The sequence below is a fragment of the Manduca sexta genome, unplaced genomic scaffold (assembly GCF_014839805.1).
Source record: "Manduca sexta isolate Smith_Timp_Sample1 unplaced genomic scaffold, JHU_Msex_v1.0 HiC_scaffold_53, whole genome shotgun sequence".
Taxonomy (NCBI): Eukaryota; Metazoa; Arthropoda; class Insecta; order Lepidoptera; family Sphingidae; genus Manduca; species Manduca sexta.
In genome coordinates this window covers 44,459-65,176 of record NW_023595330.1, presented here as the reverse complement: position 1 = coordinate 65,176, position 20,718 = coordinate 44,459, and the positions used below count along the sequence as shown (strand labels likewise).

The 20,718-nt window shown below is 40.2% G+C and overlaps 1 protein-coding gene across 1 annotated transcript in view; it reads left to right on the top strand.

Moving 5' to 3' along the window:
• Positions 1-20,481, top strand: part of LOC115455520 (protein outspread) — a gene marked incomplete at its 5' end in the record, with an annotated part of 239,233 nt that extends 218,752 nt beyond the window's left edge. The window contains 13 exon segments of the mRNA XM_037447033.1: positions 8,874-9,002; positions 9,383-9,534; positions 9,756-9,996; positions 9,999-10,108; positions 10,188-13,558; positions 13,635-13,845; positions 13,966-14,135; positions 14,471-14,641; positions 15,299-15,451; positions 15,832-15,928; positions 16,731-16,809; positions 17,824-17,934; positions 18,363-20,481. Coding sequence (XP_037302930.1) covers positions 8,874-9,002; positions 9,383-9,534; positions 9,756-9,996; positions 9,999-10,108; positions 10,188-13,558; positions 13,635-13,845; positions 13,966-14,135; positions 14,471-14,641; positions 15,299-15,451; positions 15,832-15,928; positions 16,731-16,809; positions 17,824-17,934; positions 18,363-18,463 — 5,096 coding nt within the window.
• Positions 20,482-20,718: the final 237 nt, after the last annotated feature.

Below are 20,718 nucleotides of genomic sequence, written 5' to 3'. Positions count from 1 at the left end.
ACGTCTAGCAACCTCTACTAGGAATTAACCGTTTGATTTCTTATGTTTACGCGAATGTAAGACATTGAATTAAAACTATTTATATAATATCCACAATTTACTTTTATGCAGTATAATAGTAAAACGTAATAAATATAATAATAGAAATATATACCTATTGTAACTTTGCCCAACAGCTCAGTCTGCCCCGTGACCATAAAGGCTGCAAAGTCTTCGAAACATCGGGAAAAAAATAACAATATCAATAATCGCGATAAAATCCGTAAACAGTTTTATTTCAATTAACATTTTATAACTCAGTCTTACTTATAAAAATGTCGCAAATACCATGCTTAGTTAAAACACAAATGTTCTCGATCAGCTGTAAGTCAAAATCCACCATCTTACTTCTTAATAAGGTTAAACTAGGAAACCTGTGATGTTTTGACAGCTATTCAAGCAATTCTGAACAACCTGAAACGTTAAAACAAGCTTACAAGCTAGATTGTATAAGATAAACCGTTGCTTTACCTCAAACTGTTAAGCCAAATAAGCCAAACGCCAATCGTCTATGAATTAAATTCGCTAACAACTAATGATACGCGTCAAAACAACACAAGTTAAACCAGACTTTCCTCGGATTCCGGCGCGTCAATTAAATTTAGCACCGTTACGGCCATAAATAAAATGGCTTTGAAGTGCGGAACATTGAAACGCGCCGGCTTGCGAAAACTTACTTAGCTTTAAGGACTCTGCCCACTACTTAGCAAACGGAAGGATCAATATAAACCGATACCTTTTAGTTTATTTGGAAAACAACAAGTACGTAAGTACAATTTTACTTAAATAATAAAAGAAACAAATAGAAATACATAATCCACAACAGTTTACACAGATTACAATCATGTAGCGAAAGAGGTGGCGCAAAATAAGTACGCACCAACGTCTAGAGAATATTATTTAAATAACCTTAATATATAATTATTTGGCAAATAGATTCCTGTATTGAAATGGAGAAAGGTGAAAAATGTCAATGCAATTAGAATTTACAGTTATCTATATAATATATAAAAATGAATCCCTATTTCCTTGGTCACGCCATCACGCGTGAACGGCTGGACCGATGTCACTATTTTTTTTGTTGTGTTTGTTATTGTCAGGACAAGTTTCTTATGAAAGAAAAATTCAAAAATTGCGCGGAAAATTAGAAAATTTAACGAAAATATTAATTTTATATTTAACTGCCAGCCATTGACAGAATGCGCGCTGCAAATTCATAGTTAAGAGTGGACAACGTCTGTCGGATCAACTAGTACTATTATACAATCGACAAGTTCTTTTAATAAATACATTGATGCATTTTGCTTTTGTTTATTTATGCATATTAATACTTATATGTTGTGTCGTGATCTGTTTCAGAAAATTTCACCTTCGCTACCGCTACTTAGTTTCGTATTATGCCAGCTACGAACGTGTCAAATTAATAAAAAAATCTTTGTATTGAAAAGTTTGAGATTAAGGCCACTACACTATTCCGTCCTTAGAAAGATCATAGCATGAACTTGTGTAGTGGACAGACTCCTTTAGGAGTTTAGACTAGATTTACTTGTAAAGTGTAAGGTCGTTGGACAGACTTCTTTAGAGTTTAGACTAGGTTTAAGTTGTGAAGGGTAAGGTCATCGGTTCGCTCTCCCTGTCGATTAATGAAAGTATAATAAGAAAAGAAAGAAATAATACTGACACATCACGCATTTATCCCCTAAGAGGTATGCAGAGGCGCAACCAAAGCACCCCAATTTTCGCTATGAGTGTTCCGTCACATGATGTGATAGGGCACAAGCCATATCGAGCACAAATTCTAGGCTCCGGGCTGATACTGACCAGAAAAATCCAAATATCACTTTGGCCGTCTCGGGATTCGAACCTAAGGCAGAACGCTGCCGTGCCACGCATGGAGTACTACTACGCCACCGAGGCAGTCTAAAACTAAGAAACGACAAAGATTATAATAAACACTAACATAAACTAAAGAGTAAAATGAATCAAGAAATTCGAAAATATACTTAGTATCAGTTCCTAGTACTCAACAACCTTAATTCACATCTAGTTTTATCAAACCCTAACTAAAATTAAACTCCATTTCAATTAACCTGACGTTAGATTACAAAGTTCATTTTCCAATTCTCCGAAAACCGAATGCTTTTAAGTTATCTAAGCACCGTAAAATCGTAAACTCGCATCGGTGCATCAAAAATGACAGTTAATTTCATATCTACGTCTGTATTTCGAGATTATTACCGAAATTCCCGCGGTAATTATAAATGCAGTGCGTGTTCATAAATTAATTCATCATTTTATTGCGTGTTTGGGGTTTAATGAATTTTAGTTTATGTTTATATGGAGCTAAAAGCCATGTGATATAAACGTATTGTTTGTACATATATTGGCATGGGTTATGGTGAACTCTTTTTCGTCCCAATCAAGAGAAATTTTGTTGGTTTGTTGGAAAATGATTACACACCAAAACATTATCTATTTAATGTCATAGCTTACTTAACGATAACGTGTTCCAAAATATTCGATTGTTTTATAAATAAAACCAAACTTTCCTTATCTTAAGAACTGGTCTCTTGTTCACAGTAAATTTTCGATATCCTAATTTGCCTTAGGTAATGTTATCTAACCGACACAACCTCTTCCACATTACATGATCCCGGAAAATCTCGAAACATCTGGATTACGACCGCCCCGCATGTGTAGGGCGCGTCTGGCACACCTGGCCAATCTAATTGCAAACCTAACGGAATCCACACCCGGCTAATTGCTGATTGTTGTCGGAAACACCCCTTTCGATTCGCTGATCGGGTCGGATTAACTGTGAAATAGGTTTTTGATAGCATAAAATGTAGGAGTTGCACAAAATGTATAGAGTTCCGGTTGCGAATACACGCGTACTCTGCAACCCTCGAGATAAAGAGTGAAATCCATTTGGAAATCCTGATATTAAAGCTACACATACATACCTAAATCTTAATGAGGTAGACAAAAGACTTAATTTGTATACGACCTATGGTATAAAGGAAAGAGTAGTATGGAGTAGTCTGAAAATCGGTTAAGACCTGTGAGTCAGTCCGAAATGAAATCCATAATAATATTTCCCCCTAATAAGAAAGGAGTTTGTACACGCATTCTAGTATCCGTAATTCGCCACTATCGAGTAAATGGAACAAATTAACGACAAGTTAGAAGTTTTAGTCCTCGCGCAAGTAAAAATTTTGAGAACCAAAAATCAAATTAATTTTAGTTGTTCTATCTGAAAATCGAATCTGTGTAGATGGTTAAAATGTTATAGTTATTATTGAGATTATGGAAGATAGAAATAAATTCAGTGGTTTAAATACTGGAAGTTAATGACAAATCAATGTTCTTATATTGTATTACAAACTGTCCACATGACTGTTACACAGTCGGTTACAATAACCTTTCTTATGCCTAACTTCTCAATTAAACTTTGATGATCCAATTATAACTTCACAGGCATTGCAATAAGACAGATTTAGAAGACATACCTATACATTTTTAATTTAAAATAAAGCTAGTTCCCAAACAAAATGTAAAAATAAATTTTACCGTCAAATCCTAAGGACAATCGCTTGACGCGTACGCCAGTGATGCGTGCTATCACGAGACTATGAATTGCCACATTCCACAATTTTGGCATACTTCTCTCGCTCCCTCCACCTCCATCAATCTTTTCATGCATTCCCGCCAGTTCAGGGTTCTTTTGACCTGGCCTTTACTAAGAATGACAGATATCTGACAATCGAAGGTTCGGTGCGGTCGACTCATACCGGCTCTTCCATCCAAATTGCCTTATATATCCTCTTTGTCAGTCTCCTATAATCCATCCCCTACAAATACCCAAACCACCCTACCTTTCTAACTTAAAACGTAATAAACAACCAAACCCACAGCAACAACTAGTATACAACAAATTGTCAGCGCGCATATTTGGTAGTTCATAATTTATACAAACAAACGTGGAGACAGATAATGTAAAGGTTAAGTATATAAATTAATGTCATAAAGTTATACCGAGTTACCGATGAGGCAACGGCCCTGCCAGCTAGTTTCGGAATGCAGTCGGTTACTAAACACTTGGAAAGTTTTAGGGTTAAAAATAAGATTCAGTTAGGGTAATGTAAGTATAATTAGTTTAATGTCTGCAGTTTGACTGCGAAACCGATGATACGATCTTGGTTAAAAAATATATTTTAGCATAATTGGTTGGTAATGTTCGTTTCGGGAGCCAAAAGGTCCTGGATTTGATAGCGGTAATGGGAAATTGTGTTTGAAATAATAAAAATATAGGAGTACTTTTAGGGTTTAGATTCACGTTACAGACGACAACAGAGATTCGAGAGTCGAGGCGGGTTGAATTCCGAGATTTTTAAGTGATTCGAAAGATTAAATTCTGGATGTTGTTCAGAGCCTCGCTTAGCTTTTACAAGATTTGGCGTATCTTAGCACAATATTTTCGACGGATAGCTGTAATTAATTATTTAATAACTGTCGTCCAATTACTAAACCGTAAGGATTTTAAAAGATTATTATTAAAATCTTCAACATTTCAATTATTAATTCGTTTGTATTCCTTATTTGCCAATTTAGTAATTATACTAGAAAATTAATAACTGTACGATTATGTGCGTCGTTCCGTCGCTGACTAATATCATCGGCGGGTGTAAAACCTCGCATCAGCATTTAGAGTGTGGTAAAAGAAAAAACGATAAATCATTAACACTGGCCAATGACCTCTCAGTGCGGGTAAGTTCAAACCTCGTAAACTCTTCGTTAGACGTTTCTGTTGACAATGCGCTGGTTTTCGAAGCAAGTGAATGTAAGGTTTAACGAATTATTTCTGATGAACACTTTTTGCAAGTGGTTTGAAACAACTGCGCCTGAGTCATTAAAGAGTCTGACGACGCTTTCGTCGAAACGTTTTGGCAATTCATCATCTGCTGAGAATCAATCAAGGAAACTTACCGACTGAGCGAGCTGTGGTTGGATGGTGACCTGATTTTTGCTGAGCGGACGATTTGCGTCAGAAAGCTAATTGTCTCGAAGACATGTTGGTATGCAGCATCATAGGAAAGAGTCTGGGTTCCGTCACAATTTTAATTATTATTCGTAAAACTTACGTAAGTACGTCAGCGCTCGTAAGGTCCTGGGTTCGAATCCCGTGTCGGGCAAAGTGATATTTGGGTTTTTCTGCTCAGTATCAACCCGAAGTCTGGAATTCATGCCTGATATGGCGTTAGGCTCGCTCTCTATCACATCATGGTACGGAACACACTTGGCGAAAAGTGCCCTCTTTGCGCCTTTACATACCCTTTCGGGGATAAATGCGGGATGTGTGCGTGAGACTTCGCGACGAAATAAAATAAAATTTCACCTCCACCAAATTCGGATAAAGTCAAATCATATATTTTCAAGTGTAGTCACGTTTAACATCTAGTTCCACTCCACCTGACACAAACCCAAGGTCGCATCTCAAAATAAATGCACATATACAACGCAAGACACGTTTGCGCGCATGTTTTGACTTATCTGCTACATATCTCACCGCCAGTAGTAATTGAGGGGATCACTTAACGAGTGCATCGCATGAGCCAAGGTCGAAGCTTTAAATGTTGGGTTAACAGGTTATTTACGGGTTACGAGCAACCGGCGCCATATCTGGCTTTAGCCGCGGAGGGTTGGATGCAAATGCGACGGTGTCAGTTTTTGAATTTGGAATTGGAATATTGTTGTTATTTAAATATTTTATTTTTAACTTTTATTCTTACTGGCTGGAAGAGATGAACATAGACAATTATTTTTTACGTTTCATTTCACGTGTTTCTTTTTTATGGTCAATACAATAGTTTTTATATATTAATTTATAAGTAATAAAGTGTTAATTACATTTCATCTGTCTATTCCCTTACATTTTAAACTGTAATTTATTTAATAATTCATATAATCTATGAGCACCATATAAAAATAGTAACACTAATGACTTCTGTTCATCCCGGTTTATTTTCCAGAATTATGTCTTTAAAAGGTTATTCGCGAAACAGCATCCAGATAATTATTCGTTTTTCCCAACGTTAAACGTTATGAGTAGGTGTTATTATGTAATTGCGGGGTTGTTTCTTTGAAAGCTCTTAGCTCGAGCGCCAACACGCAACGCGCCGTACGAAATTACTTCTAGATAACTTTTAATTTGAAACGCAAGTCATTTGAATGCATATGGAATAAGTAACGTGTATTATTTAGATGGAGAGGCATTTCACTTATTATTTTTAGTTAAAAAGTATTCGAGTAACACTTTTATGAATATGTAAATTTTGCCAAATATATTAAGCTTTACGTTATTCTAGACAGATTAGTTTCGTTTTAAAATTATTTATGTACACTGCCCTAAGAGGAGAAAGTCGTGATGTCACGTACACACTCAATTTTGACCATAATTAAAAATCACACATTCACAAGCCGCAATGATAAGTATAAGTAAAAGATAAGCCGTCGAAAATGTACGTCGGAAAAATGTATTTCTATATCCCCAAGCAATAGCTCGTAGGCATCATGAGCAGAAACAACGCGTATAGATCTGTATCGTGGCGATATTTGCGCTATCTACAGATCGGCAACCGACTACAACGGTTTAATAGCATTCCATACCAAATGCCAGATGTTAACGAGAGTCTAGCTTACTAAATATTTGTACGATGAAAGTGCACGCTAATATGAACAAAATTATATCGGTTATACTGTTGGTAGGTATCTCATATGTGAGAGTCCACCTTGGTAGCACCACTGCAATGTCTATTTCTGCCACCAAGCAGCAGTGTGTATACACTGTTGTGTTCTGGTTTGAACGATTATTATGTCCAGTAGTTACACTAAGTAAGTAGTAGTTACACTTAGCTAATGTAAGTACTGGACATAATAAGACTTAACATCTCTAGTCTCAGTATGTCGAGCGCAGTGGAATAAAAATAATATTTAGTAATTGCTTGATGGCGTTTCTACTGTTTATGGGCGGTGGTATTGCTTATGACCTTGCTAATTGCTTAAAATGAGCTACGATGTTACGTAAACTTTTCTATCTCCTAACTTGATCTCACTATTTTGACTGTCACTTTTTGAAGCACGTTGCATACACTATTTGGCTCATTTTTATAAACGTTTCACTAGCAAATATCCCGAATAAATCCTACATCTTTCGCTTAACTCATATTCTTCACGCACGCACTTCATAACATTTTTTCTCGAGATACCGCATCAAAATTTATGAAGTCTCGGTTCTCGGCAAAGGCGACGCAACCAACACGCGAGATACGCTTTGTCGGCACGAGACGATTCAATTTATAAGCTTTAGGTAGACTACGGTTGCACGCGGCTTCGTTTGCCGTAGATATCTAGTACATCAGTTGAAATGATAGGAAGATTTTAATACGCAACACGATGTTTAATGAAGAATCCTCTGTAGCCTTTACGACCTTTAATAGCATTTAATCTGAAACACGACAAATAAAGTCAAGAATGTCATCATGATTGCGTTTTGTTGAACAAAGAGCGTTGAACAAACGTCGTAGAGAAATATAATAACCAGTAGAGCCTACTTATTTACCAAGCACAACTATATACTCCAGGCTGCTACTAAGCATAAATTTTTTATCATGTTACCAAACATCATCCTACCCAACAGACTTCTAGCTCACCATATATGCACCCTTATAAATCATAATACTGCAACACGCGCAGTATTCATAGGAATCCACATATTTTACAGGCAATAACTTCTCGTCACGGATATTCCGTTTAAAAATATATTTTTTTCGAAAATATAATAGTTCTCTCTCCCACGTAATGGTTGTGTCAAAGTGTCGCGTAGATCAGCCGAGGTGGGATTTAGTGTGGAAAAAAATCGCAGCGTTAATAAATATGAATGAGCCGACTCGTGGTAAATCATCGACACCCACTGCGCTTGCATTGTGCGCAACTAGGGCGGCCATGGGCGATGGGACGGACGAGAGATAACTTGCGACGCGATCGGTAACTTTCAAAGATGAAAGTTGATTATTTTCGTTTATTAAGCGATTGTTAAAATACTTGATTATTTGGTGTAAAATGATAAAAAAATTTCGGCGGCAAAAATGACTACTCGATTTTTTACTAAATAGCTAACGTCACGTGATAGTGGAAGAAATTAACACTATATAATTTTTTATCTGTATCCACCTTTAATTTTTATATTAGTAACACTGACACCAGAGAAATCGAAAATTACGGCCGGCTATTATTCCACTATGACATCTCGTGACCTCAAAATAATTTACTCCCATTGGGAAACTAATATACCTCAATAAAAGAGAAAGTTCAGCTGACATAATTTTAACTATATGAAAGGGGATATATAATTAAGATTATAGGGAGATCGCCATTCAGCAGGGGACGACGATACAATTTTGATAATCAGTTTACACTAGCACCTAATCTTGTCCTAGAATTTATCCCTATGTTGCTTTATGCCTTGTTACCCTATTCACTAGGCTCCCAAGTCGGGGCATATAAAAACGTCTAAAACGCTCCGAACCTAAACCGCACGAAAATAATGCATACTTTTACAATAATTTACTTATAGCATATTATTGTTCATTCAATGCGTTTGTTAGTCAATTTTCATTAATCATTGCTAAGAATGGGGGAAAAAACAGTCTATCAAAGTTAATCACATACGAATAGATATATTTTAGGTTCATTATTAGGTATTTAGGCATGGAATCATTATTTCTTTCCTCCCCAGTTTTCATTTTTTCTGAACCTCACTTATCTCTTGCCCACAGTATACACAGACCAGCCGGTGTCGTCAGCGTCGCCTCCAACCCGGGACAAGATCAACGGTGAGGAGAAGGCCAGGTCGCGACGCAGGGAGACCTGGGCAGAACCCGCGGCGCCTCCCGTCACTGACGAGGGTAGGCACCTTGATTTAACCGTTAAGATTTGTAGGTGATTGCTGAATAAAAATGAATTTGGTCCAATAAATGGTCTGTATATTATTATTATTAGCAGTCCTGTAATCTTCGCGTGGTCACGTCTAAATTATAGTTCAGCAAATGGGAACGATCTAGGCCCAGTATACTTCGAGGCTTCGTACAATATAATTTTATGAGAGATAGGATAGAGCAAGGGAGACTTATTGTTATACCATACCATTTTCGATGAACTGTCGATATCTATAGCCAAAGTGGACAAGAAAGAAAATACTTCGAAGCCTAAATTTATTACAATATACTAGTACAAACGTTTTATGAGCTATCTATCGTAGTTGTAATACCGTTGCAATCTCCAGCAGGCGTGCGGTCCCCGCTGCTGCAGCAACAGCACCAGCAGTACGACGAACAGTTGCGCGACATCGCCGCATCTCTCACGAGACCCAGGTCCCGGAGAGCGCTACCACCCACGCTCGAGAGACCCACCAGGCTCCCGCCGCCAGATCGACTCCCAGTAAGTAATATTAAATTCAAGTTATTCACCATAAAGGATGGTTTCATTCTTCTTTAGTTTTTATCTATGAAATATATGTGTAAGAACAAGGTTTGAAATAATTTGGGTTGGTGTTTGTAATTATTTGCTTAGTTTACATCACGCCCCATTGGGTAAACACATTTGACGTAAATATTACTGAGAATACGCTATAACTTTTAATTGTTTACAATTTCTTTTAGGCACGTGGCTCGCCAGATGGTGGGATACCACCAGAAGAGGGCAACTCCAGCTCAGCAAGCGAGGGTAGTGAGCCTACTGATGTGGCAGAAGCCACTGAAGGCGGTGAGGGTGGAAGAGTAGAACTTCCGGCAGAAAGGCTCCTTCATGCAAGGGCTGGGTGGTTACAGCGAAGAAGCCCGGGTGGCTGGTCGCGACACTGGTTTGTCCTGCGAGGAGCAGCCCTCTTATACTTCAGGGATCCGCATGCAGAGCACCGGGGTTGATGGACGGGGTCATCGATCTGAGTGGCATATCGAGGGTGGTGGACCTTCCGACTTCGGCGTCCACTAATGGCTATGCTTTTGAGACTGAGGTAAACAACTCACCAATTTAATTTAATTGTCTGGAATCTTTAACCAATGTGTTTTAACGGATCTTTTTAAATTTTACAGACTTGGGATGGAAAGCATATAGTGTTATCGGCGGTGACAGCGGGCATAAGGGCTAACTGGGTATCAGCAATGAGAAGGACAGCAGGTCTGCCCGACACAGGACCGCTGTCACTAATACTACGAGAAGATACAGTTGACCAGGCGTCGGAGTCTTCAACATCACCCATCACACCAGTCACTCCAGTCACTGGGAAATTAGCACCGTTCTCTTCAGATGAAGAATATCGAACGGCGTCCGAAGGCGGCAGAAGAGATAGCGCTGACTGGGGTGATGTAGGTACGCAGCCTCCACCATCCCCCATCCTTAACCGCACCCCAATATCTAAAGTTAAAGAAAAAGTGCGCGGAAGAAGCAGTCATCAAGTACCACCAAAAACAGATGCAGCTAAAGACGAAATCGATTCCACCAAAGAGAAAGAAAACCCCCTTGTTGAAGTTGATGAAAACGAAAAACCAATAGAACCGAGAAAACGCAGTTACATATCGACTATTGACAAACAGTCGATAGAAATCGAAGATTTACGCAAACAGCTTAAACTGGCTTTGAACGACCTCCACGCTACGGAGACGGAACTAGCGAGGTTACAGAAATTAAAATCCGAAGCGGCATTGAGAGAAAACAAAATGGAAGAATTAGTAACATCGTTGCAGAAAAAGGAAGAGGAACTGTCCGTTAGAACGAAAGAAGCAGAGAACTTTGATGCAATAAAACAGCTTTACAATCAAGATAAGGCTGTATGGGAGAACAAGTTGACTGAAACTCAAAAATTCTTAAAAGAATCCACTGACCACTGTGAGCTATTAACGCGGCAGCTTTCGTCAGCACAAGAGAACATCAAGCAGCTGCAACGCGAACTAAATGAATTAAATGAAAAATTATTACGAAGCATAAAAGAAAACGAAAGCTTATATGCCAGGATAAGAGAGTTAGAAGGTCGCGTGGTGGCCGAATCTCCGACTAAAGAAAAGAGAAAGAGTATCGGATCGTTGAGCGATCTCACGAATATCAACCAAGATTTAAATGTAGAAACGTTGGAAAAGACCAGACTCATCGAGGAGTACGTAGAAATAAGGGCGAGGTTTCTAAAAGCAATTGAAGAAATCAAGGCCATGAAAAAGGAACTACGTGAGTCTCACAGTATGTATGACGAACTTGAAGTAACAAATATGAAATTAAGGAATGAAATGAAATTACGGGAACAATGTAGCAGATCAGAAATAGATTTGATGGCAGCTCGGATTTTGGACTTGACACAGAAATTGACCGCATCAGATAAGCAAGTGCGAACACTAAAACATAAAATTCAAAAGTCTGAGTCAAGGGAAAAACGACGAAGTTTGTCGCTGAAAGGAAGAGAGTCCATCACGTTAGGAAAAGAAGTGGAAGAGAAACTAACAGAGTTAGAGAACAAGATAACGATGTTAGAGTCGGGAGAATCGGTTCCCATGATAAATTCACCGTCGAAGAGCGCGTCGCCAGCCAAAGAAAAAACCACTAAATCCGACAGCCTCACAGACGAGAAACGAATGAAGAGACTGGCAGCTCGTCTCAGGAGAAAATCACTGGACAGCGCCACCAGCTCCGAGCCAATGAAGATGCTAGTAAGATTAAGTTCATTAGAAACCAAAGTTGCCTCTGCTTTAGAAAACCGCCGAGACTTGACGAATTCATGTGAATCATTAAGTCAAGCGACGAGATCTACTAACAGTCCCATATTTAATGACAGTCCCGAAACTTCCTCGGTGGGCACACAATCACAGAGGCATCTTCTGGACAGGCTACAAAGTCTCGAAAACGTGGTCATACACTCGAGAAATAAAGTGAACGAGTGTTTGTGTCAGATGAGCGCTATGAGAGCGGCCAAGTCACGACGCTCACCATCTCCGAGTCTCGAAAAGAAATATAGTATCAAGTCTATGGAGAAATGTCTCACTGATGTCAGTAAGAAACTACAGGAGTGTTTTGATAAATGCGTCATCGATGGCGACCAAAAACCAGACGAAGAAGTGAATGACAGTGTCGCACAAGTAGTAGTCCAGCTTGAGGAGCAGCTGAGGGCAAAACTTCTTGAGATATCACGGAGAAAGGCTACGCTGTATGAGGCTGGAGAATTGACGCAAAGGAAGAGCCTGGAGATTCTGGCGGAAAAACTTGCATATGAAGCCGTCCTCGTCAGCAGAATACAAGAAGCGCTCGAGTCATCCAATGGAAGCAGATTCTTCGCGAGACTGATCAAATCTGAAATAATCGAAACTAGTCAACTAATAGAGAACCTTAAACGCAAGGTAAACGGGGAAGGACACACCAATTCCGGGGTCAGAAGTTCCCTGGACTACCTCGCGAGGATATTGACACGAAAGATCGATATTGTAAATGGATCGAGGGAGACGCGCGATCTTAGAAAGACGGAACTTATCATCCACAGTGCTGACCTCGAAGCTTTGAAGGCATCTCAGAAAGAAGTCGCAGAAGCGGTCGACAGGTACAAGACGGAGAAATTGGGCGAACTATGCTCTGCGCTGGCTAGCGAGACCCTCAGCCACGCGGCAGCCGACAGTGACCTCGATCAACACCGCGCCAACGTGGAAGCGGCGCGTGTGCGTGAGGCGTGGGCAGCCGCAAGGGACGCGCTCGGTGCCGAACTCGTGCAGGCAGAGGTGGCGCGTGCACTCAGTCGGGCTGCGCAGGTCTGCGAGGAGCAGCTAGACGAGTCGCGCAAGGGAAGACTGACACTAACTGCGCAAGACCGCGCCGACCTCGAGCTGTGGTGGCAGGCCGCACATGACCACTTGCGCTGCGAGATGGACGCGGCCGTCCGTGACATCGCCGCGCGGTACCGCGAGTGTCTCGCTAGCGAGCGGCGCTCTCGAGAGGGCTCGCCAGCACCTGACAGTCGCGCATTGCTACAGCAATTAGCTGAGGCGTTAGCACAGCGGGCCCTCGTGGACGCGCGCGTGGCCGTGCTGGAGGGGACGTACCGCGCCTCCGAGCCGCACGACGAGCCGCGCCGCAGCGCCCAGGACGCCCTCTCCTCGCTGGAGAGCGACCCCGCCCGCGAGGCGGAGTTTGTTTATCTCTTCCAGCGCTTCTCGACCGAGTGCCGCGCGCTCTTCTCCAGTGACTGTTCCGGTAACAGTGAAGACTCGATGAAGATCGGCGAGAGCCTCGAGCGGGTGGAGGCGGCCGTGGCGGAGGTGCAGCGTCGCCTCGCCGCCGAACGCGACGCGGCCCCGTGCGAGGACGAGTGCGACGCCTCGCCCGGCGGCGGCGGCGTGCTCGATCGCGTCGAGGCCCTGCGACGACGCGTGGAAGCTCTGCAAGCGCTGGTGCCCTGCCAGCACTGCAAGCAGCTGCAGGACGCGCTGGACAGGTCAGTAGCGTTGCTGAGGGTGACAGAGTTGATCTATATTGTAATCTTAACTAACTGTATGTGTTGTGTCCTGCAGGTTGCACGAGGAGCGCGCGCGTGGTGAAAACGCGCTGGCGCAGCAGGCGGGCGCTCTCGCGGCGGCGCGGCGTGCGCGTGCGCAGCTACAAGCGCAGCACGAGCGCGAGCGCGTCGCACTGCGGGAGCGTGCGCGCACTCTGCAGCGCCGACTCGCCGCTCTCGATTCAGAGTATTCCGCACAACTGGACAGTCTTAGGGCTGCTTATCAGGTCAGCATGTTAATCAATGAGTAATAAATATAATTGGTATCGAATTTTGTACCCAACGCGTAGTACTCTCCGAAATCTGCTTCACACATTATCTGTAACTGGTTGGTGTATGTCCTGCAGAGCGCGGTGGCGGCGGACACGCACGGGGACGGGCTGCGGGCGCGGTACCAGCAGGAGATCGAGCAGCTGCGCGCGCTGTGTGAGAAAGGGCTGCTCGCCATGGAGAGCTCGCACCGACGCATCGTGCGCGAGATGGAGGAGAAGCACCGCGCCGAGAGGGAACAGCTCAGGTCACAACACACTTCACTCGTTTATATCGAGTATACCTTTGAATAGATTTAGTAACTACTAAAGAATTCAGATCCTACTGGATCTGGATTACTAAATATAAAGTAAATTTTCAAAAATATTAGACACAGTATTGTGCAAAATATGATGGAATCCTTATTATGTTTTGTGAAAAAATTATCCCCACATTTGCTCCATTTCTAGTAATTTGCGCTAACATTTAAATAATCCCAAAAGACTTAACTTCCTCTCATCAAAGCAATTAAATTGGCTTAGACTAAGGCAGTCAGTCCACTTATTGGAATAGAGTTTTGAACCGTGTGTCGTGGGTGCCCAGGCTGGACAAGGAGCAGGCGCTGGCGGAGGAGACGCGCGCCACGCTGGCGGCGCTGGACGCGATGCGCAAGGCGCACGAGAGCGAGGTGCGGCGCGAGGTGGACAAGTTCAAGGCCGAGTTCCTCGCGCGCGGCGCGCACGCCGACCTCTCGCACCTCAGCTCGCGACACCAGTCAGTACCACAACCACTTACTATACTTCTCTCAATGTCTTAGTGTCGCAGTTGTAATGCCACTATGGTGTTCTCCTGGGTCGGGCCAAAAATAATTCACTGGATTTTTCCATCTAAAAATTACTCAGTGACATCTCGGAGTTAGGAAAAGGGCGGTGTGATACCCCGTACCTCGGAGAGAGCGTAAAGCCGTTGGTACTACGCCTGATCTATCTCTGGTCGAGTCGACGTCTCACCGAACTATGAGAGAGAAAAATAGAGACTGTTTGTGTTTTGTGTACACACTTGTGCACTATATCTCCGGCGTACGTGGCTGAACCCCGCTGAAATTTACCGCCATGGCCGAAATTCGCTTGAAGGAATTCATTCCTTTATTCACTAATTATAAAACGGCTAAATCCTTTAACATTACAATATTAGTAACAAATTAACGTAATAAGCATAACAAGATTAATGGTAGAAACCACTAAACTGATGGTATCGCTATTTCAAATAATGATATGATTCTCAGGAGTAATGTCATAAATAGCTAACTGATGATATCAGCCACAAGGCAGATAGGTAACGAAACTGCTGGTACAAACAAGACTGAGCTACCATCAGAATGAACTGACATTTTCTTGATGTGAATTGAAAAAAAATAATCTTTGTAAATAGACAAGAAATGGAGGAGATCAAGCGTGAGATTCTGTCGCTGTCGGAGAAGTACTCTGTAAAGTGCGTGGAGTCTGCGGCGCTGGAGGAGCGGCTCGCGTCCGCCACCGCACAGCTTGCGCAAGCGCACAACCACATCATGCAGCTCGACTCCAGGTACACACTGTAAACTTTAAGTTGGGTCAGATTTTAAATATCTCCTTTCGGTTACAAAATTAAAAGCAATCAGACACTTGGAGATGATTACATTCTGAGGTCAACATGAATAGAATTTAGTTGGAACAAGTAACAACCGACCTTCATTGTCATGATTATGACTATATATATCAGGCATGATTATAAACTTTTGCGGCTATTTATTGATTTGCTAATGTTACGGTTTAAACGGTGTTGTAGCCATAATTACTAATAATTATGATAGTATACCATGACACAGTAAAGAACACAGTCTAATTTATGTTACTCCAAAAAGTATTCTTATAACATATGCAGTCTCAGAAGCTATGAAACATTATGAATATTTTTGTCAATTTTAGAAATAAGCAACTACGCGCACATTTAATATCAGAAGCTAATGAGATGAAGAACTCGGAGGGTTCGCCACTATCGCAGCTGTACGAAGACTCAGGCGCGGTAAGGATCTGATCATCTACTTAACACCAGCACAAACCCATCACACACGCTTAGCATAGGCTATTAGTGCTTCATCATAAACGCTCACCGCTTGCATGACATCGCACGTACCGACAGTAACACCCATTCATTGCGCATTTTTTTTTTCATTTTTTTGTAAAAAATAGTTTTTCGAAAAAATATTTTTCTTTTTGTAAAAATGTCTTTGTAAATATTTTTTGTGACGATCGCACAAATTGAGCATTTATTTTTTGTTTTAATTTGGCTTAGTTTTCGTTGCACTTTTTGCTAAACTAAATAATTTTAGGTTTCTAAGGAAACATCGTCTTAATTAACAATATAATTGACGCAAAAACAATTCCTTCAAATCGACCAAATTATTTATTAATCTCATTATAGAATCATGCATTATTTGCGGCAGCTGTTTGCTTTTAGACTTCCCGCCTTCCCCCTGGACATCTAAATCCTTTATCCGAAAAACCTGCGTGTTTAGGAAATGTATTCTGGTTACATGAAATTCAGAGAATATCAAGCGACATGCAAAGTTTTATATTAAAAAAAGCTAATACGATTCATTTCCATATTTTATTTAGTAAACATTATTATTAAAAAATTACTAAACTATAGGGATCATCCACATATTAGTTTTAACTATGACGGACAGTATTATATTTGACAGTAAGTTGTAAAATAATTTTATAAAGACAAAGCTCAATTCTTGCGATGCGTCTCGACTATTATACTGTCCCACTGATGTAATGCAACATGGCGTGTCGGTACATAATGGCGGGTGCACTAACAGCATGGGAAGGCGGAGGCGCCGCTGTGGAGCCACTTGCGCCACCTGGCGGCCGCCTGGCAGCGCGCCAACAAACTACAAGGTAACGCACAATGTTAACCCTTCGACATGTATACATATTGTATATTACGTGTTTATTACACTCATCTTTTTATTTTTACATTGAGTAGTAGCACATACACAGCGTTAGTTGAAGGGTCACACACATTAACGCAATGAAAACAACCAACAGTTCCACACTAAAGCACAAGTGCTGTGTTGTATCGCGAACTACGAGAGGCCTTAAGTCCTACAAAACACGCATGAGACAGTTTTATATTGACATAATATAGAATCTTATAGTTATTATAAAACCTTTTTTTTTACAAGATGTAGAGAAATTTATTAAACAACATTTGTAACTCAATCGTGATAATTCGGATAAATGCTCAGACTGTCTTAATTATTAAAATGATAAATAATACGCAATTGCACAATTTATCATGTTCCAATCGATAGTATAAATTGACAAAAACCCACTTGTATATTTATTACCAGAGTCTATACTTTATATGCTAGTATTATCATTTAACTTCACCTCTAACGTATTAAATTTCCATCCCGTATTATATGAACTATTCCTCCAAAAACCCTCGACCGGTGGCGGTGACCGCAAAATGTTGATTTTGATTTACAATGACACTATCTCCAATCTTTTTGGGCGGTCGGGTCGGTTTGGGCGGGTCGCCAGTAGCGTAACAGCTATTATTTGAGACTTAAAGTGCGTTTCTACCAAACATTATGTGCTACATTACTAAGTTATGGATATGTGTTAAAACCACCAACAGTCCCTCCAACCATCGCATGATTTTCATAGCTTAGCTCGCGTGGGAAATTGTACCCTAGTAATATAGCACCTAAAGTGTAAGGCAGCGCAAATAACGACGTAGAGGCCGGTAACTTCCTTAAAAAAATTGGGGATAGTAGAAATCCCTTTTTATATTTTAAATGTTTGACTTGTAATTAAAAATACCTCCGTATATGGCTGCCATTTGTAATCTATTCAGGATTGTTTTTGGGTGTTCGTGAGTCATATTGTTTTGTTCTGCGTTTACAGGGGAAGCCGTCAAAGGCGAGCAGCCTGCTGGAGGCGAGGCCGGCGCGCCCCGCCAAGATACAGTTCGCGAAGACAGAGACCACCAGAAACCTGCAGCTGTCCCCCGTGCAGGTATATCATAAGTTATAATTCTGACGACCATTTCCCAGTAGTCGACAATCGATATTTATTTATAATTTCGACTATATTCACCATCACTCTAGTCACCTCACCTTCCTTCCACTTCTAATGCGTATCGTTTGTTTTTGATGGACTAATTTAGTCCCTCCCAGAGTGTCACCGAGATTCACTGCTCGGTGTCATCTAGCGATTTCGTGTCGGTTACTATGAGCTACAAAGGGAAATGTGAATCAGATAGTCGCTAGATTGTTGATATATGATGCAGGTCCTGGAGACACTATGAATTGATGTCAGCGTTTATTTGAAGGAAATCGATACTTGATTTATATGTTAATTGATATAAACATTTTGGTATTCCCAACTGAGGTACAAATTGTGTTATTTACCGTGTTTAACAATGTACTATAATTGTTTAACAGAATTAAAGTCGACTCAGCGCTGCTCAGCGAGTGGACGCAGCGGTGTGGCGCCGCTCGTGGGGATGGTCGCCGAGCGGAAAAAACGCTTCGAGCTACTGTAGGCGACGCGACGGAGTAAACGGACGAACAGATTTATTCACGGTCGATACTACTATATATTGCGTTTATCGACATCGCTAACTCGAAACTGGAACTACACTATTTTTGGAATCATTCGGCATCGATAATAGTGCAGCTCCAGCAAAATATCGACATTAAGGCATATATCGTACACCCACCACACTAGCACCTGGCCACTTATTGTTTGTATTCCGATGTTACGCGTTGAAATTATATTTATGTGTGTTGTCATTAGATTACTTTTACACTAAGCAAGTGGAAGTCGATAGGATGGTGTTCGAAACAATCGATATGAATTTGTTTATACAATTATTTCAGTTTCTCCAAACGTTAAACTTATTTAATAAAATTTATTAAATTAATAGACATTAGAAATTACTTTGGTATTTCGACTTTAAAGGAGAGGAGAAATTATTGATATTTTAAAATTAATCTTTAAATATAGAGTAGGTGTTAATTGACGAATATGCCTATTTTTATGCTAATCGTATAAAACTAACTAATAGATTTCAAACAACCCATCCTATCGACCTACACAAGTGTTATATTATTACTTTTACATAGTTTAGTCGCAGTTTAATTTCATTCGTTCAATCAGTAAATGAATGAATGATATGAACTGCAGTATTTATGTTTTGAACATAACTTCATGTGTTGCTTCCATTGTATTTTTGTTATATCCTTAGTAAATAATTATTTTAAGGCCAAATAACTTTCTATAATCACTAGTGGCCAGACTTTACTCCCACCCACCACACGAAATGTAGAAAATTATATAAAATGTTTGTTTCTTACGTAATGTTTAATTAAGTTTTTTTTGTATATTCATCTATTTAATTATTTAGTGCGAGCGGTTCTGATTTCGACGATAGTCTGTAGTCTACGGTTAGTGATTTGTTTATTGTATATTCATCACCCTGTATATACTAACGAGTATGTATACTATGCTATCACGAAGATACTGCAAGATTTAATTTTTTATTTTTTAAGGAATTGTTACCAAATATTTTTTCGTGTATTATCACGTTGTATGTTTCGGAGACGCGAAAATTGTCTTCCTTGATTTCGATTTTTTTTTTGTGTCATATTTTTCTTTATTATAAAGCATTATCCAGATTATTGTTTGTTAAAATATTTCAAAGTCTATAATCAAAACTCTAAATGCTTTATTTTTCTTCAAACTTAATATTGGAAATTTTAACTCCTTATAAAGTTAAAGGGGTTATTGCTGAATAATAACTTGTTCCATGTTTCCTTCAAATGTGTTTATTTCTGGAGTCTTCCCTTTATAGTTTATAGTCGCAACTCCGAAACATCCAACATTTCTTGTAGGCTTTATTTAAGAAAGGAAATAAGTAGAAATGCGAAAGAGATTATTATTAGATCTATTTAAAAAATATATCTAATTTTGCGGGCGCGACACATGTATAAAGGTATTTTTTGTTACTTCATAATAACAAATCAGATTTAAGACTTAGCGAGCCCCTTTATTCGAGAGAAAAATGAATTATAAAGTAACAAGAAATGTCCGCGTCCGACCCCAGAGGCACGATTTAACATTATTATTAAAAAGTTTGACATTTTCAAATATTAACACGTCTAACTCGTCTGTGTGTCAACTCGTTACCATGAACTATCGCACTGGGCATTTACACTTGAAATTTGTTTTTTTTTTCACTTTGTTGTGTACAGTAACACGAGCATACCCTGTGCCTTAATCAGCTTCCGTCATGTGTATATCTAATTGCTCAATGTTATCTAGTTAACTTAATATATGGGATACCAAAACGTCATACAATAGCGTTATAACGGACTTAGTGTACACTCGACTATATCTGCAAATATTTCATGTATCGTGGAGGTCTCGTGCGCGAGTGTCGCGACTGACTCGAGTGTCAGTAGTGTCGCGAGAGCCGACACTCGCGCACACGGCCGCAAGTTGAATTGTAAAGTGTTGGTTTATATAACAAAGATTTTTAAAATAAATTACTTAATACAATAATTGGTTTCATTCATCTTGAAAATTATGTACTATAAGTTACCTGTATGAAAATAGTTTTTTTTCTATAAGGGCCCATTTCGGACATTCTAGAATCCAGGCATATTTCGTGAATGCAACTCTGGCATTTTAGTACCGCAACATGCGTTTAGTCCATCGAGGAGGTAGAAATTGACTACATTATACTCATTCAAACTTAATCTGTCAGTCGATATTCTTACGGCCGGGCTCAATGAC